General features: G+C 45.5%; 1 protein-coding gene across 19 annotated transcripts in view; it reads left to right on the top strand.

Moving 5' to 3' along the window:
- RBFOX1 (RNA binding fox-1 homolog 1) overlaps positions 1 to 18,051 on the top strand; it is a 1,461,670-nt gene that overhangs the window by 1,389,182 nt on the left and 54,437 nt on the right. For all 19 annotated transcript variants that reach the window (XM_042921406.1, XM_042921400.1, XM_042921398.1 and 16 more), the window contains one exon: positions 17,014 to 17,146. In XM_042921406.1, coding sequence (XP_042777340.1) covers positions 17,014 to 17,146 — 133 coding nt within the window. The remainder of the gene's footprint in view (positions 1 to 17,013; positions 17,147 to 18,051) is intronic.

The raw sequence follows: 18,051 nt of genomic DNA, 5'->3' as shown, positions 1-18,051 counted from the left end.
AAAGTAAAAAAATATAATAGAAAACAAAGAAAAATATTTTTAATAAGAATTGAAAATAAAAATAAATCTTTTCTCTCTGTATTCAAGAAAACGAAATGAAAAAAAAAGGAAATCGAATAGATGGACCAGCAAACAGACTGAAATACGATTGAAATTACTTCGGTTTCCCCTAGAAGTCAAACTATGAAGCACTTTATAGTCAGTACACTAAAGCAGGCAGAGAGACCTGTGTTCCTGAAGAACGAGGTTGGCCTGGTTGGGCGGGGCTTAGTGCAACGGCTCCGTTCTCCACTAGATGGCGCTGCCCAACTTACCGGGGTGGAGTATTGTGCTGCTTGTAGGTGTGTATGCGCATGCGCAGGAATAGTGAGCATGGCGTCGCGCAACTACCCAGTGTAGCAGTGTAGGTGCTCTCCTGACCAGCAATCACGCTCCCGTCCTTTGTCTCGGGCTTCCTCCGCTCCCGCTTTTACACTGTCCGTGAGCAAGCCGTCAGGTTGCTGGGCGGCACCTCCCTCCTGAGTTTTATTTCCGTCGCGGCTGTGTTTCCCGACGCCTCACTTCTGAGGGACCGCCTCTCGGACCCGCTCAGATCCTCTGCGGGAGGGTCTCCCCGAGCAATGGCCGGGTGCCGGTCTCACCCGGGAACGTTGGCGGGACTCTGCTGAGACTGCGGCTGGGTGCCAGCCCGCCCCAAGGAAGGTTCACGCGATCTCGTGTAGCGGCAGCGTTGGAGGGATCATGCAAAATCACAACACGCATCCGGCCCCAGGTTTCACCCTTCCCACCAGAGCACCGCCAGGTATGGAGGCGAGGAGTTTCAGACTCTGCGCTCCCCGTTTACAGAGTCTTAACGGAATTTAAACCCTCTCCTTTCTCCTCCCTCCGTTTTTAGTTCAGTCCCTGCGGCTGTTTCCACTTTTCCTGTCTCTCCAGCTGCTTTTTTTTTTTTTTTTTTTGCGCGGCGGGGAGGTGCTTTTCCCAAATTCTTCCCTGTCTCTGGCCTCTCTGTGCAAACAAAATAGCTCCCTGCCCTCTGCCGGCTTCTCTCTCCCCCAGCTCACCTCTCCGTGCCATGTACCTGCTGAGTTCTGTGGTTCAGGTTGTGCAGATTGTTGTGTTAATCCTCAAATCAGTGTTCTAGGCGTGCAGGATGGTTTAGTGTTGATCTTGCTGTATTTCATGGATGCAAGAAGCAAAAAAAAAAACAAAAAACTTCCATTGTGTTCCACCATCTTGGCTCCACCTGTGCTCTTTTTAATGTTGAAAACTGGTTGGGTGAAAAATCACCTCTCAGTTTATTCTTGTTTCCATTTGCCTTTCTCCTCATGAGGAGCATCAGATTCACCACATTAATCATCCCGTGGACATTACCTCTTGTGGATTTCCAGTATGTATCTGCCCCTTTCTCTTCTGGGTTCTTCTGATTTTATCTGTAATTCCCATTGAGAGAGAATTATTCATCAGGGAGAATAACCTAGGAATCGCCCAGGTATTGCAAACATATTTCCGTTTTGGGGCATTGGATCTTGCTTAGGTTCCACTATACATTATTAAATACATGGGCAACTATGTCGGTATCATCTTCTACCGGCTTTAGATCCCACTTTAGGTCACAAAATCCGGGTCCGGTGTGGGTATTGTTCGGCACTCTTACTACTTTTCTCAGGCTGCCATAACCAAATACTGTAGACTGGGGGAGCTTAGACAACAGAAATTTATTTTGTCGTAGTTTTTGAGGCTGAAAATGTGAGATCAGGGTCCTAGCAAGGGTCATTCCTGATGACCCTTCTCTTTCTGGCTCATGAATGTTCACCTTTTCGCTATGTCCTTACACGGCAGAGAGAGCAAGCCCTCAGGTGTCGCTTATTATAAGGACACTGATCCCTTCATGAGGGCCCCACCTCATGATTTTATCTCAACCTAATTACCAACCAAAGGTCTCCTCCCTAAATAGCATCACTTTGGGAATTAGACCTTCAACATACAACTTTTTGGGGGGAGGTGGAGGGGTGGATACTATTTGGTCCATAGCAAGTACCAGAGATACAGTTTTATTTGTCAACAGTCAGAGAAACATTTTCCAGCCTCAATCTGCCGGTGGTTCCATATGCTTATCAATGCAAACAAGTGCATTTTCGCACAGTGACATGGAAACCACAGATGAACTTTAGATCCATATGAGGAACAAATCCTAAAGGAAAAGGAAGATGACTGGATGACTGTTAACTCCCCCTGAAATTTTTACACCTGACCATAGTGGGGAGGTGGGGGAGGCAGAATCTGATACCACAGTCTCAGGATGCTAAATGTTATCAAAATGCAAAATCACTTCCTCGTTTATTCACTTTTATGAAACTCAAGGGCAAGCGGTGGTAGCATGGTTTTAATTGATGTATTGATTGCAGATTTTATGGAAGTAATTGTGTGGAATTCATAAAGCAATGATTTAAGTGGCAGAAACATACATAAATCAGGCCTGCTCTCTTCTACTTTTAAGTAATTGATAGAACTTCCATTGGTTTCTGTAATTAAAGTAACAGCCTAAATTAATTTATGGCTTCCTCTTTCTTCTGCCCAACACAGAAAATGTCATTAGACTGAGCACAGTTGATGGAAAGTACACGTACAGGTCACTGTGATACTGACATACTGGTTTAAAAACCCACGTGTTCTTTCTCTGTCTCTACTATCTCAGCTTTGTGGGGCTCTGGAAAGGTCTTTCCTAATATTTTCTAGAGGAATCACTTAAAAGGAAGAATAATCTGAGCCGGGATGAGGGTGACACAAGAGAGGGACTCACTTCAGCCAAAAAAACTCAGTAGCCAAGATAAATAATATTCTAATGCAATATTTTTAAAAGTTGAAGTTAATGGAAAAAATCAACGATGAGCAAAATATCAAAATTTTCCATGAAGGCAAGATGAGTATTATTGATTTTTTTTTTAACCTTAGGGTCCCATATGCTCAGGATAGCACATCTTTTTTTAAAGTTTGAGAGTCTTTTCATCATGGATTTTTTTAATAAAAATTTAATTTTTAAAAAAATTACAGTGAAATATGATTTATCCTGATTACTGGAGCCACCTCCCCTTATATTTTGCACCAAGATGAGCACCTAACTGACTCTAACCTTGTTCCAGCCCTGAACTAATAATAAAAAAATAATAGTAACAATACTAATATTGAGTAAGAGTTACTTTGCAGTTACTATATGTCAGGCATTCAGCTAAGCTCTTCACATGAACCTTCTCCTTTAATCCTCACAAGAAAACTATGAAATCAATGTGATTTTTATGTCCCTTTTCGTTTGAGAAAATTTAGGATTAGAAGGATTGAGAAATTTGTTTAAGATGCCCCAACCAGATCACCTTCAAACCCAGCCTAACTCCACCCCAAGCCTTCCATCTTAACTAGTGTCTAAATTTACCCACGCGTTCGGGGTGGGGGATGGAAGAGGCCACATGCTTCCCTCCTGGAAATGTCTGAGAAGGGAGTGGTCAAGTGCAGCTTCTAGGCAGCTGTCCAGCTTCAGCATTCAGGCCAACCTTGTGCTTCCTTTTTCCCATCCCTGGGTTGCTACAGAGACATTTCTTTCCCGTCTGATGCATCTGGCCAGGGTTGGCAAAATTATTCTTCCAAAGGCCAGAGAGTAAATATTTCCAGCCTTATGGGCAGTCTGCTTTCTCTTGGCAAGTACTCAACTCTATCTATAGCTTGAAAGTAGCCACAGACGGTACATAGATGAATAGGTCTGGCTGTGCTTCCATTAACCCTTTATTGACCAGGCTGTCTTGGGGCCCTGTGTGGCCCTCGAGGGCCCCGTAGTTTACCAACCCCTTTGTTAGGCTAACATTCTTACCTGAAAGGGCAGGACACCAGGACTTGGGGAGGGAGAGAAAAAGGAACCTTCTTTTCAGTGTGTACCCCCTTGAGCTTTTTGCATTTTTGCCATTCTATCACAGTTTAAAACCAATAGTGGAAAGTAGGCACATAAACAGAATACCCTTCTCTTGGTACACATCACAGTAAGATACATACATGAATTCAGTCTAGATCATGGATTGACTTAGTTTTGCCCTCATAACCATCAACAAACAAAGGTGGATTTGATGCTGTTGGCTTTCTCCAAGACCTGCTGTTGGCTTTTGGTGCTGTTGGCTTTCTCCAAGACCTGCCTCAGTTTCCCTGGGATACATGGTGAGACTCCATTAACTTAGGATGCCTCATCATTTGCCTGGGCTGTTTCTGGCTCCTCCCACAACTTCTGGTTGAACAGGTGCTCTGGAGTGGCTCCTTCTAATCCGGAATCAGTGCCTTGCTTCTTCGACATCTGTGGCTCAGCATTATGATGACAACATACCTGTGTCCCCTCTGTCATCATCTCTCTGAAATGATCCCTTCTATTCTTCACTCATTTATCAGTTCTTTGATGGTCTTTATCAAGTTATTTCTGTATTTCAGGTACAGTTCCAGGCACTATAAATACTCCATGAGCAAGGCGTCCCTAAGTCAGCCTCTCGAGTGCTGCATTCTAGTGGGCAAGACAGATAATAGATACGTAATGCTAATGTCTCAGAATTGCAAACAAATTACAGGGTTATTTGGGGACCACACCTGATGGGAGACTTATCCATTGTTCACATAGCTTTTTGGTGCCTCTTGGTCCGTTAAATATTGCTGTTTCACCATCATCCAGCACTATACATAGACATACTTGCCTGCTAAGATCCTATTTCCCTCATTGAACCCAGGGACGTGGAGATTTTGAGACACCTAATGTGCCGTGCCCTGCCTGTCGCCTCAGTCACAGCACAGGTCCTGACTTAGTGAACTGTGACTGTCCACAGCTGCCAGCTGCCACCTGCCACCTCTGCCTTCCAAATCCCAGAGTCAGCCTCTCCATGGCTGAAGCACCGTCTCCTCTGCCTTGTTCCATCAGCCCTGCCTTCCCACGGTTCGGCACAGCTCTGATTCATGAACAGCTTGTTTTTTGTTTTTTTTTTTTTTTTGTTTTTTTTTTTTTTTTTTTTTAATTTTTTTTTTTATTTATTTTTGGGACAGAGAGAGACAGAGCATGAGCAGGGGAGGGGCAGAGAGAGAGGGAAACACACAGAATTGGAAACAGGCTCCAGGCTCCGAGCCATCAGCCCAGAGCCTGACGCGGGGCTCGAACTCACAGACCGCGAGATCGTGACCTGGCTGAAGTCGGACGCTTAACCGACTGCGCCACCCAGGCGCCCCAACAGCTTGTTTTTAACAGGTTTTTGCTAGCTCCTATGTTAATGTAGTTATTTCACCTGGACACCGGTTTCCTCAACAGGTTTAGTTGTATTTTCAATCCATGCCCCACTACTGCCCCAACAGGGTTAGCTCCTGACCTAGACCACTTTGTTGTTACTGTTTTGTCCCTTTAAAACAAAACCAAAAAAAAAGAACAATTTCCAGGGGGGGTGGGAGAGCCCACTAGTTGAACATCCTCAGTTGTTTACAGGAAAGAATCTGCAAAGAAGCAGCCACATTTCAGGCGGCTGCCGTCTAGCTCTCCTGGCACTTTGGTTATTAATCTCAATGCAGAATAGTGGCTTTAGTCTTTTGCAGATGGGGGTCTCGCTTCTGCAAAAGGCTGCCAATTGCAAAAACTACCATCCCGTGGTGTGCCCCCAAACATCTTATTTGTCTTGATATTTCTTTCACAGAAGTACATATGACAGATAAGGAGTCACTAGAGGATGGTTTGCTTTGTGTTAGACAGATATTAAAACAATAAACTACGTTGCCCTGGGATTCCAGTGTGTACACAGGCAGAGAACGAGGCCGAGACGAGATGTTTCTGAAAGGCAGTGAGGCAGTTGTTCTGGGGGAGCTCCCTAGAAACCCCAAGTCCTATGACAGCCTTGACAGAAAGTACTTTTTAATGCTCACATTTTTGTAAGACCAACAAACTGCCTGGTGCAGCTCCCGCGTTTAACTCTGGGGCCATGCCTACCTTCCTGTAGCCCTTGGTGGGGATGAGAGAGAAATCCTTCAATGGGCTGAGAACCTTATTTTAGAAAAAATAATTTTTTGAGCACTCATCTGGACTTCATTTGCTTTCTCAAACTAACGTGGATTTAAAATGGGGGGGGGGAAAAGCTATTCTGAGTTCAGACCGAACCTGAACATTTCAGGGGCCAAAAATAAGATCCTGTTTGATTCCTGGACCATAAAGGGGACCACTTGATGTAATGTAGCAGGTGTGTGTTCCTAGGGGACCCAGCTTTGTAAACTGAGCCAAGTCAGCTCAAAGTCTGCACGGCTGGGAGTGAACAGCTTAGAAGTGGGAGTAAGAACATCCAGTGACGTGTAATTCAAGCACGGGGGGGGGGGGGGGGGGCGGTGGTTCTTGGTGCTTCTTGCACCAAAATGTGCCCAACCACAGAAGTGGCCCCCTCCTCCCCTTGCCTTATTTCTCCTCAAAGAGCACATTTCCCAGTGCAGTGCAGAGAGTCAGGATGGGAAGCTGAGCTTGCCTCCATGGAAGGGAAAAGAGCCTTGCCCAGCTCATTTGAACACGGTAATGTAAACACCTGCTTCACTCCAAAAACACCATTTTCTTAAATCATGTTTTCATTGATGTAAAAGTACTGTCATGCCAGAAGCTATTTTATTGCTTCTGGAGAATTGGGGAGAGGAGTGTTTACAAAGTGCAGTTTTTAGGACCAAATAACACACTACATATTTTCAATCTGTCTCCTTGGGTTGTTTGTTTGTTTGTTTGTTTTTGCACGCAGTATAGGATCTTCATGCCTAATTGCTTGTTATAGAAAAACAAACATACCAGAACCACTTCTATGGGCACACCTGTCCGAGGATATATATCATACCCACCCTTGGTAATTGCTACTAGGGTTGAAGAGGCATTTCCCAAAGGTTCATTATTGTTGGCAAACCCTCATCCTTAGTACTGGTTTTACAGAATTCTTAAGCAACAATGTATTCAGTGACAAGACCTGGTTTCAGGCAGAGTTGGGTGTCCATTGTCATGGTATACTAGTGGTGTGACTGTGGCCAAGGCTGATTACCAGGAACACACTCATCAATACCTACCCACTTGTGAGCACCCTCGTGTAAAGAGCCATTCAGACTGCTCCTCAAACAGATGTCTACCCTTTGCCTTTCTTTCATAGAAGGCATCTTCTTGGGACTTTTAAGCTAGTTGGGAATGTTCATATTAACCTAGTGACTGGACAGCCTATTTCTGAATGGTTCTCCTTTGGTCTCTTATAGATGGGAGTTTGGGGTGGGTTCCAGCTTGGGCACATGATCCATAGGTCCGGATGACATCTGTCCTCAAGGTTTGTGTGGGGAGTGGCTCAAAGGATTGGGATTCAGCCTTCCAAGTGTGGTAGCTGACTCTCAAAATCAGATGGCCCCAGCGCCGACCATCTGTACCCACAGCGATAGATACAGGATGGAAGTGAAGTGACCGGTGCGTTTGCATCTAGTACCCATCCTGTGCACCACTGCCAACCCCGCTCTGAGAGTTTCATGTTCAGGAGCTGCAGCAGCCCCAGAGAACCATGGGAAACCCATCCAGCCTCTGAAGCTAATTTATCTCACTTGCCTTGTTTCCTACCTGGAGAGGCAATTCTCCGAGCTTGCTGTTTCAGCCACCTGTTAGCCAGATCATGAATGATTTAACAATTGAAACTTTGCTGTGTATCCGCACTCGATAAGGTAATTATTTATATAAATTATTTGCCTTTTTTTCCTCTGGCTGCTTGATAAAAGCTAAATTGACACCGGTACAGGCTTTGTCAAACGAACAGATTATGGCAAATTGCTTCATCCAAATTAAAATAGATCTCAGCATCTCACGGCTTTGTCTCCCGTGTTCCTTCAAATGACAGAAAGCACCTCTGCAAATGCCTTCTGCGGTCCCGCCAAGTTAAAGCCTCCCAAGATTGAGATTCATTCTCGTTTTGCTGAATGAAATGTTACAGAAATCCTGCCCGGGGGGGTATTGTCAATACCTGTGAGTAGACAGATCACAAATACGTCTTCTGCACAGTAAAAGCCTATCTCTGAGCATTCGGCAGCCATGGCATTCACCACACATGTCTGTTGGATTAATCAGACCATTTGTAACCCAGGAGAAAAGAGACAACAGCTAACTTCGGGAGGTAAGCGGGAATAATGTGGCAATTAGTTAAAACGAAGGCTGCTGTCCTTGTTCAAAGACCTAACGATGAAAGAATATTCACGTGAGCACTGTGTGTGGGGTTTTTTGTTGTTGTTGCCGCTTTTTGAATTTGTTTTTAATTTGGGAAGCATTTCTGCGTTGGGAACACCAGATTCACTGCTCAGAGTAAATCATCTCTGTGTGTTCATTGCATTTAGTTTCCTTTGTTTTTTATTGCTAGGCGACCTGTGTATTTCTTTTCTAAGGAAGAGACTGTTTCTAACAGAGTTATGAGTGATAATAATATTAATACATTGCTTATATTTAGAAAACAAGTGGAATACTCCCAAATATTATGCAAGTTTTTTATTCAAAGCTCTCAAATCGTGGAGAAAATTTCTTGTTGAAGTTAGTCAAAGGAGCTCATTGTTTTGATAGTAGTTAGGTTTGTGGATATAATACCACACTCGCATATCACAGCTTCCCATCACTGGAAGAGTCCATTTCCCCAATATTTTTGGATTGTGTGTGGCTCCCCTGGCTCCCATCCAGATGTGGAGCAAAACCCCACTGGAGAAGGAAAACAGCTTGCCTTGGACTCTTATCGGGAACATAAATCAGTAGTGATCCCTGTGGCCTGTATCCAATTAGCAGAAAAGGAGCAAAGCCCTTCCAGGTGTCTTGAAATCTCAGAACATAAATATAGAACAGAAGAAATGGCACCTGCCCTCCCCCTACTGCCACCCTCTGCCCCCAACAAGGAGCATATTGAGGTCTCAGGGAGGCTTGTCAACAGATTCCCCTGCAAATTAACTCGGTCCATGACGAATTGGGGCCGGTTTTCTTGGCCGTGGTACGGATACAGGGAGACGATGAAACCCTTGTACAGGCTGTAGGAGGGAAATAAACACTGAGAAGCCCCTAGGGGGCACGGAGAGAGTGGGAGTGCAAAGTTTTTGCCCAGGGCCAACATGGGATGCCTTGATCCCAGCTGCCTAGTTGCCTTGTTGTACAATAGATAAGACCTTGGGCTCTAATGTCCAGCTGTTTGGGTGCAGAGCATTGGTTTCTGAGCTGTTCTCCATCTTCCTGTTTTCCCCGGGACAGTGAAGGTAGGAGTTGCACCCGGCATGTGTGTTTTCGCAAAGATTTAGTGAGTTAACCTTTGGGTCTGGCAGTTAGCTAGTGTTAGTAAATAGAAGCTGATAGAGCCTACAGTTGAATCTCCTCTGTCTGATCATGGAGGATGGGACGTTGTACTTTTGTCAACTGTAATCACGGCTTTGCTTGCACTTTTCTAGTTAGCATTGTCTGGACTTCTCTCAAGTGAGGTTGAGTCCCTCGACAGTAATGTTCTCACTAAGCCAGACTTTCTCTTAGAATAGGCACCACTCATGAGCAGCATTCTTACAGGTTCGAGGACCGTCCCCCATTTTCCCTCTGTGGCTGAACTATTATGGCATTCTGAGCCCGTCTTACAAGATTCTCAGTAAACATTTCAGTAATTACCCGAGGCCAGCTAATCCTATAGTTTCCAGAGTCACAGCATTGACCAAAATAAGTCCTTAAGACATCCCAATGGAGAGATGCCATCCAGTGAGGTGGTAAGAGGCGGATGAGTGAAGGGGAGAGAAAAGGATAGTGACAGTAGCAGCAGCTGGGAGACATTGAAGAACTGGGGAGAAGCTCTTAGGGGAGGAAGTGACATTGGAGCAAACATTTGAGTGAGGGGATCAAGTCAACCATGGGAAAGGACAAAGGAAAGAGAATCTGCAGAAGCCCCTGAGAAGCAGCGACCACGGGAGGCTGGCAGAAAAGTCGGCATTGCAACCTCAGACAGTAAAGATTTAGGTCAATACGTTTAGCTCGGGCAGTCCAGCCCGTCCAGTGGCACTGTCTTTTCTCCCTCCAGCTAATGTCCTTTTTCTCTCCAAGTTCAAGTTCTTGCCAGCTCCTTCGACACATCCTAATCAGACCTAGAACAGCCTAGAAACTTCTGGCTAATTTGGACCTGACTAAAACTTTTGTACCATGATGCCGTGTAAAGAGATTCAATTATGGTGCACAATGTTTTGTGAGTAACTACCACCCATAAAAAGTTAATTAATCAGGGCTGTGTCAATTTCCTCGTGCCATGTCAATTTGCTGCCAGGTAATTAATCACTAATCACCCACCAAGCAGCAGGCTGGGGGGACAATCCGCAAGCCATTTATTGTCTTTTTCCCAAATAAATGGCACGCGCAGCAAGGAAGAAACACATCTTGCCTTTCATAATATTTTTATCGACACTTTTGCAAGTTGTAATAGACTGCGGCAACAAGCAGCTGTAGTTCAATGGAATATGGATATTAAAGAAACAAATGAGCGGAGATTTATAGGACATTGCGTTCCTGTTATGTCAGTTTTGAGATTAAACCCAGCAAATGAACAGTGAAAAATTACTCTTCCATGTGGGGAATGGTGATTAGCCTTGTACATTAATTAGAAATTTTTGTTTTCCTGTTCAATGCATCTCAAATGAGGATGTCCTGTAAGGAACTGTTTGTCCAAAATGTGGATTTATTCACTTCTAAACAGCGGTATTTAATATCAACATGCATTTTGAAATGAAACAAGAGTCAATCCCAAATGTGTGTTTCAGGGATAGATAGACAAGATATGAGAATCAGAGATTCCAACAAATTAAGTGGCTATTCTGGTCATTTTGTAAGTGACTGAATGGGTGGAACACCTCCTTTTTCTCCCCAAACCTTGAAATTGCTGAATTTGGACAAAATTGAGAGCCTTTCCATTTTTGTTTTGACCTAGAACTAAATGTGTTCCTTCATATTAAATTCCCTATTTAATGTCATTGAAAGATAGTGACCTAGTTGCGTATAAATTCTGTCTTAAGCCAGTTTGATGTACTTTTGTTTGAGATCCGTTTTGAAAAAATAAGCAAACACTTCTGTCATTTGGAAAAAAGAATCCCTTTTTTTTTCTTGACTATTCAACGTGATGTTTATCACACAGTGCTGTGCCTCCACAATTGAGCTATAGCTGGCTGTTTATTTCACCTCGGCATATTACCTACTATGCCACTTCTTAATTTACGGTCCAACACATGGAACAGGAGTTCCCCCCAAGGGTAATCCTGCAGACCTGTGAACCTGCTGTTGAAAGCATGTCTGCACCCCCAGAATTGTGTGAGCATTTCCTAGCATAAATTACCCACAGAACAATTCAACCCCAAATTAGCACGGACATCTCTCGGTCTTAAACCATTCAAAGGGTGGGGAAAGGTGGCATGTTGGTCCGAAGGGAGAGAAGAGAGGGACAAAGAGAAAGCCCTCTTCTCCATTCTGATGGCACACCTTTTCCAGGGCATCTGGCAACCTCATGCAAATTCAAACCAGCGCACAAATGCAAAGAATAATTGCCCATTACGGCGGCTGTATATTTTTATGGCTTTGATGCAGAATCTGACCCCCTGTTGGCTTTTGCATCTGCTACGCTCCCATCTCTCCCAAAGCTCTAAAACTTTAATATGCACTTTATAACCCTCAAGTATTTTCCACTGGTTTTGTGTTTCTTCTTTGGGGATTTCTGGGCTGGTGATATGATCTCATTTGTGTTTATTTCGAAGGTAAGCACCATATTCGTGAAAGAGACAGAGGGGGAGAACACACGTTTGTCACTGTAAATACACAGAGTGCAGAGCTCAGAGAAGGTGGGAGGTGGGGGCTGTGTCTTCGATGGGAGAGAGGCAGTAAGCAGTTGACACTTTGGTAAATGGCCCATTTGCCTGGTTGATACACCCACACATCTTCCGTTTAAAAATGTTGATTTGCCTTGATACTCGAGCACATCACAGCATGACTCTTGTTACATCCCTAAAGTTTCCATTCCATTGAGTTCCATGGTATACAACTCCTCATGCCCAAGAACTGAGAGCGTTATTCCACTAACCTCCCCCAAAATATGCTCTGGGTATAAATCTCGCTGAAGGTTGGGAGTGGGTAGGCTAGGAATGTTGATATGTCAACAAGATGTGCAATTGGTATTTGCTCCAAAAGCTCTTGCCCTGTTTTCTTTGAGAGAAACTCATTTTTAGCTTATGAGCTAAATCCAATTTTCGTTGCAGTGATACCAGATTTTTCACTTTGATTCATGCTGGATAAGGTTTAAGAGGGAACCTTTCCAGTATAATGAACCTGTGTTTTTTTTCCCCTCTTCCCTTGTCTCCCTCATGCCAACAGCTAAGGATTTATACTGTATCCACAAAGCGACCTGAATCCTTTCCATTGTTGCCCATTGATGGTCTCTTTACATGTTTATTAACTGGAAGGAAGTTCAACTAGAAAAAAAATCAAACTCCAGCATTAGGGGTTTAGAAATGCCTATAATTTGGTGTCTTTTCTTTCTAACATTGTTCTTTAATTAACAAAGTGGCTTTTACAAACATGGGACAGGGTGACAGGTTTACGGCTTTGATTAACAATGATTTACTCCGTTCCAGAAATGGAGAGGACATTGTGAGTTTCCATTTGGCATTTTGCGTTAGATTTATTAAACATTTATTACCCACTCACTGGATCCAAACTCCCAAACTGGGGCATTGATAGACAATGTGATAACTTTGACTCAACAAGCGATAGGTGTGTCATGTGCCAAAGTCAGCACATAATTGAGATGTCTTCTTTCTATGTGGTTCAAGGATAAAGCCATTTCACTGTTGCTTAATCTCTGCCTGAATCATCTGTCTGGGTAATTGCTTCAAATATGCATTTAACCATGTCCCAGCACCTCCAAGCCAATGCACCTGGTAGGAAAGCAAACAGACAAATCAGCTGTTGTTGGATTTGTCTTGGAATTGACCATTTGTCTTAGAGGAAAAAGGAGAGAGCCACTCGAGAGTCCTAAACCAGCTGCAGGAGGGTGGGGGGAGACTCCTCTATTGGAGATGAGGTGAAATACTGAAGGCTCAGCTACAAATGAGAGAAGTTAGGGAGTAGAAGGAATGTTATTTTCCGTTGTTACTTGTTGCATACATTGATTGTGCTTGGAGACTGAGATTGGTTAGGTTGCCAGAGAGACTGTCTGGGGCTATGTGAGGGAAGGAACCTGACCTCACAGGCCTTTTAATGGGTATCACATGTCTGGAGGTTGGGGGGGGGGGGTGGCATTTGAGTTCCACTTTTCTCCAGAACAAGAAGCTGATCTCCCATTCCTGACACAGCACAGCAGTGAAAGCGAGTTTCAATGAATGAAGGTTTTGCAAGACTTCCAAGTTTAATACTTTGATCTAAGTCCTCTCCCTTTTAATCAGAAGCACATGTGTCCCAAGCGTGGTTGCCATTCCTGGGCCAGTGCAGCACCTGTAAAGTATGGATGTAGAACTTACTTGTATAGGGATCATGGCTGAGATCCTATTGTGGCCTTTGCCCACTGTGTATGTGCAAATCCCGGGCAGGACACTTTGTGTGGAGGGCAGTGTCAGGGAAGGCAGAAGGTGAAGAGGGAGTGCCTCTACTGTCCCCGAAGGAGGGACACTAACATTGGTTCACCTCCTCCAAAGGGTATCCAGGCACCTGCTCTGTGCTCTGGGCACTCTTCTGAATCAATAAGCAGAACATAGGGAGATCTCTGCCCTCATGGAACTTACACTCTAGCAATAGCAAGAGTCTAAGCCACTTGATGGCTGGTAGACCTAGAGAGCTTTGTGGCAGATTTCTTCCAAAGGAGATTAAAACATAAATAAAAGAAGGAAGGAGGGAAGGAAGGAAAGAAGGAAGAGAACGAAGAGAGGGGGCAGAAAGGAGGACCAGAATAAGAAGGGAAGAAAGTAAGAAAGGAAAGAGGAAGGAAATGTTCATTAATCGTGATGATTAACTAGAGGCTTCGTAAAGAGATCCCTTGGCAGCCTGAGACTGGTAACAAAAAAGAGAGAGGTGAGCAAACCCTCCATCTGGGAGACTCATACTTCCTCCATGAAGCCTCTGGTCCAAAGCATGAACTGTGGAACCCCCTTATTTTGCCTCAGGGCACTTGGCCTCCCAAAAACGTGATTTTTAAACCAGGAGTCGATGTGTTCTCCCTCCTCTGTTCCTTTAACAAAGTAGGAATCCCTCTCGTGTGCCCTGCTTGGAGAAACCCCCAAAGCCTTGCATTAAGACCTGTAGCTACCTTATCCTGCATCGGCAGAGACATCTTCCCCCTGCAGCAGAGGGGGTCCAAATGAACTCCTGGCTCTATATCCTCAGCGGCTCGTGCTGTCGAGCTTCTGTTTCATGTTGTATCTCAACATCTAAATCCTCCAAGAATTATTGTAAAACCTGCTTGTCGCTGAGAGGGATCTGGTCTCACTCACTGTGCACCGTAGCCAGCGATAATGAATGGGTCAGCATAATTACCGTGTTTCCTCACACAGGCAGCCAGCTGCTCTGCCAGATTGTGAATTTTTCATTTTCTTTATTTCAAAATGCAGGGCGTTCCTATGAAAACTTAATGTTTGAGCAGCAAGACAGACTTGCAGTCAAAGCTGTGCGCTTGCCCATTTTCTCCCCAGTCCGGAAGCAAACGTCTCAGATCTCATTACTTCTGGGCTTTTATGGTGTTCGGAATTATTGGCTTTCCCCATTAAGACTGACACCTCTCTATAATTTCAAGCACATTAGTTGTAACACAAGTCAGGAGATGTGGGTGCATTGGGGGCTGGCAAGCTGAGAATTAAGGACAGCTGTGCGATTTGTCTTTCACAGCAATAAAAAAAAAAAAAGTTAAAAATAACCTGTATGGTCTTTTCCAACACAAATAGACAAAATCATTCTGACTCGGTTCTATGATCTCAGCATTTTGCCCTCCGTCGTGAGAGAAAGATATGGTGGAATCCATGAGAACACGAAGAGAATTCCAGATGATAGCCAGTCTTCAGGTTGGAATCAAGGGTTTTAGTCTAGTCTGTGCAGTTCTGCGAGATGGTATGGAATTGGGGCTTTTGTGGGAGACGCCATGGCCTCGTCTCCCCATCCCCTGCCCTCCCCCACTGCATAACTAGAACACAGAGTGTCCGAGGACTCCACAGCCAGTGAAGAGATGGGATGGAGGGCTTCTGCTCCTGAATGTGGTGGAGGAAGGGGAGAAGCCCCTCCATGGCAGTTTGGATATAAGGTGGAGGCAACTTCAACACAGCATGAAACAGGACACCCTGTGAGCAGTTAGGTGTTCCCCCAAAATGAGCTCCTGGAGAGAGGTCTGTGTGCACTGATTATCTCCTTTTGAGAGCCTCCCTTGTGGTGGGACGACCTGAGCTTGTATGTTCATATCACGCCCAAAGACACTGTCCATACAAACACCGCGTGAACAAGTCCCAGGAGAGAGGGAGCAGGGGAGGACAGTGCACAGAGGAGGAAATCCTTCCAGCCCTGCTCTGTTTTACCTGTGTCTCCCTCCCTCTGGAAAGCTCCTGTTCTGTTAGAGACTGGTAGATGGGAGAAGAAGCTGGGGACAAGGGTGGGGTGGGGGGAGGTTGACTGGAAACTGCCCATCACGTAGCCTCTCCACAACCTACAACTTCATCCACTTGTTGCTGTAGTGAAGCCACCCCTGCATCCATTCAGGGGTCCAATATTGAGAGCCCACTGTGAATAAGATCGGGGGGCTTCTGCCGACTTGGGGAGGCACGTGCTGGAGAGGCCGAGAGGAGCTTGCCTGTTCTTTGGAGAGAGAAAAGTTAACACACCCGGCGTAGCAAGAGCCCTGTGAGATGCAGACAAGTAGGAACAGCAGAAGTGGTTTCCTGAAGCCGGGGGTGGGGGGGCGGAGGGAGCATTGTCTCAGAATTTGCAGACCCCCCAGGAGGAAGGACATCCCAGGCAAGAGAATGAAGATCAGGGGTCTCTGGGTTCAAGCTTCATTCCCTCATGACTCCTCAGCAAGCCATCCTGCTCAGAGAATTTTTCCCCCAAGGAGGAAAAACCCAGCTCACACCCTCTTAAGAGTTGAATTCCCAGACTTCTGTGTGGTTATATAAGGTTGTTGTACGTGTCTTCAAAGCTGTTAAGTGGTTTGGGGGCTGATGGGTCACTGGTAACCATTTGTTTCTTGGAGCATAAAGGTTTTGCACAGTTACGATACATGCACGTGTCCGTAGGAACGTTGTATTGCAATTTAAAAATTTTAACAAGCCATAGATGGACATCAAGGAAAATGTGGGAAATAAATAAAAACAAGATGGGGAAAGCAGTGAATAGACAACACACACACAGTTCAGCACCAGAGATAACTAAGAACACACTGAAATATGTGTGCATATGTATACAAAATTATATACATAGTTGAACATATATGTACGCATAGTACACGTTCACATAGACGTGTGCATTATACAACACAATATAAACACGGGCATGCATAGTCACTCACATGCACGCACGTGTGTGTATACACCATACTCAGGCATGTTGTATGCTCACACACATATAAATATTACACACAATATACATGTGTGTACAGACAGAAGACAGATGTTGACAATACAATGCACATACATCTTGCAGTCTGCCTTTGTAAAATTTGAACTCTGTGCAGTGAGCTTGCTTCCCGTTATTAAGAAGTCTTTGTAAATGTTTGTCATTTACCGTATTCTCTTGGGCACAGGGACCACCTCCTTAAGTAGCCCGTCCTGCCTGGACTCGGACCTTGGCCTCCTCCCCGCTGCCCGCCCTTTACGAGCCTGATCCTGGACAGGGGGCAGGTGTCCAGCTTCCGCCTGCAGGGAGAAGGGTCCTGGCGGGGGGGGCGCGTCGCCCCCAACAACAGGTGTGCTTCTGAAAGCCTTTGCTCTGCTCTCTCCTTTCCGCCCCCGCAGTGCCCGGCTTCCCGTATCCAGCCGCCACCGCCGCGGCCGCCTACCGAGGGGCGCACCTGCGAGGCCGCGGCCGCACCGTGTACAACACCTTCCGGGCCGCAGCGCCCCCGCCCCCGATCCCGGCCTACGGCGGGTAAGTCGGTCAGCCTCCCCCTGGCGGCGGGCCTCCCGCACCGCCCCCTCCTGTTTGCGAGCGCATGCTGGTCTTGACCGCCCCACCGGAACCCGCCCCAGCATGCATTCCGCGCGCGCCTGCAGTGGAGCACCTTGCAAAGAGTATTGAGAAATGAATGTAATTTGTCCTGTCATGGTTGGTGCCTTTAAGCATTCTACATGTCACATGTTGTTATGTAAATTCTCTTTGAGACTGAATGCTGGAGAACAGAGAAATGGTTACAGCCAAAGATGTATTTCTGATGATTGCAAACATCTGGTTATTAAGGAGGTTGGATCACATTTGCCCCTTGAATCTGGCCATGGAGGGACGCGAAGTTTCCAAACATAAAATTCGCTGGGGGAGGGGGGGGGCGTGGTTGGAAGGGGGGGTGGTCTTGCCGCCCTCCCCAAAGACACCTTGCACTTCAAAGTTTATGAACCCTTGCCTGAGAAGAGAAAATTAGGTGTGGAGTCGAAAGCAAAAGTTCAAAGAAATTGGAAGTAAGACTCGTTTCCATTGGATTTTCCAAAATGTGCATTTGCTTTCCTTTCCCCTCTGCAAGGAAATGCAAGTTAACGTGTTCCCCGTGGGCAGTTTGGTTTTTGTGCGCATGGACTTTGGCATTCCCAGGTGAAAATCAAAGAGGGCTGGTGAACACTAAGAAACAGTGGTACTGTGGGCTGCAGCCCTGAAATGCTACCGTTTCTTCCTGTTAAGGTATCCTCCTGGAACATTCGGTGCCCTGGAGTCAGGGAGAAAGAAAGAGATGTCTCTGGTGGTTCTTGGGGGATGTTTGGAATGTTCGCAGACGTTTTGGGTTGTCTCAGCAGGAGCAGCAATCTAGTAGGTAGAGGCCAGGGATGCTGCTTAAGATCCACAGT

Source organism: Panthera leo, chromosome E3, assembly GCF_018350215.1.
Source record: "Panthera leo isolate Ple1 chromosome E3, P.leo_Ple1_pat1.1, whole genome shotgun sequence".
Classification (NCBI taxonomy): domain Eukaryota; kingdom Metazoa; phylum Chordata; class Mammalia; order Carnivora; family Felidae; genus Panthera; species Panthera leo.
The sequence above is the reverse complement of the archived record's forward strand: the minus strand, read 5'-3'. Positions and strand labels throughout refer to the sequence as shown.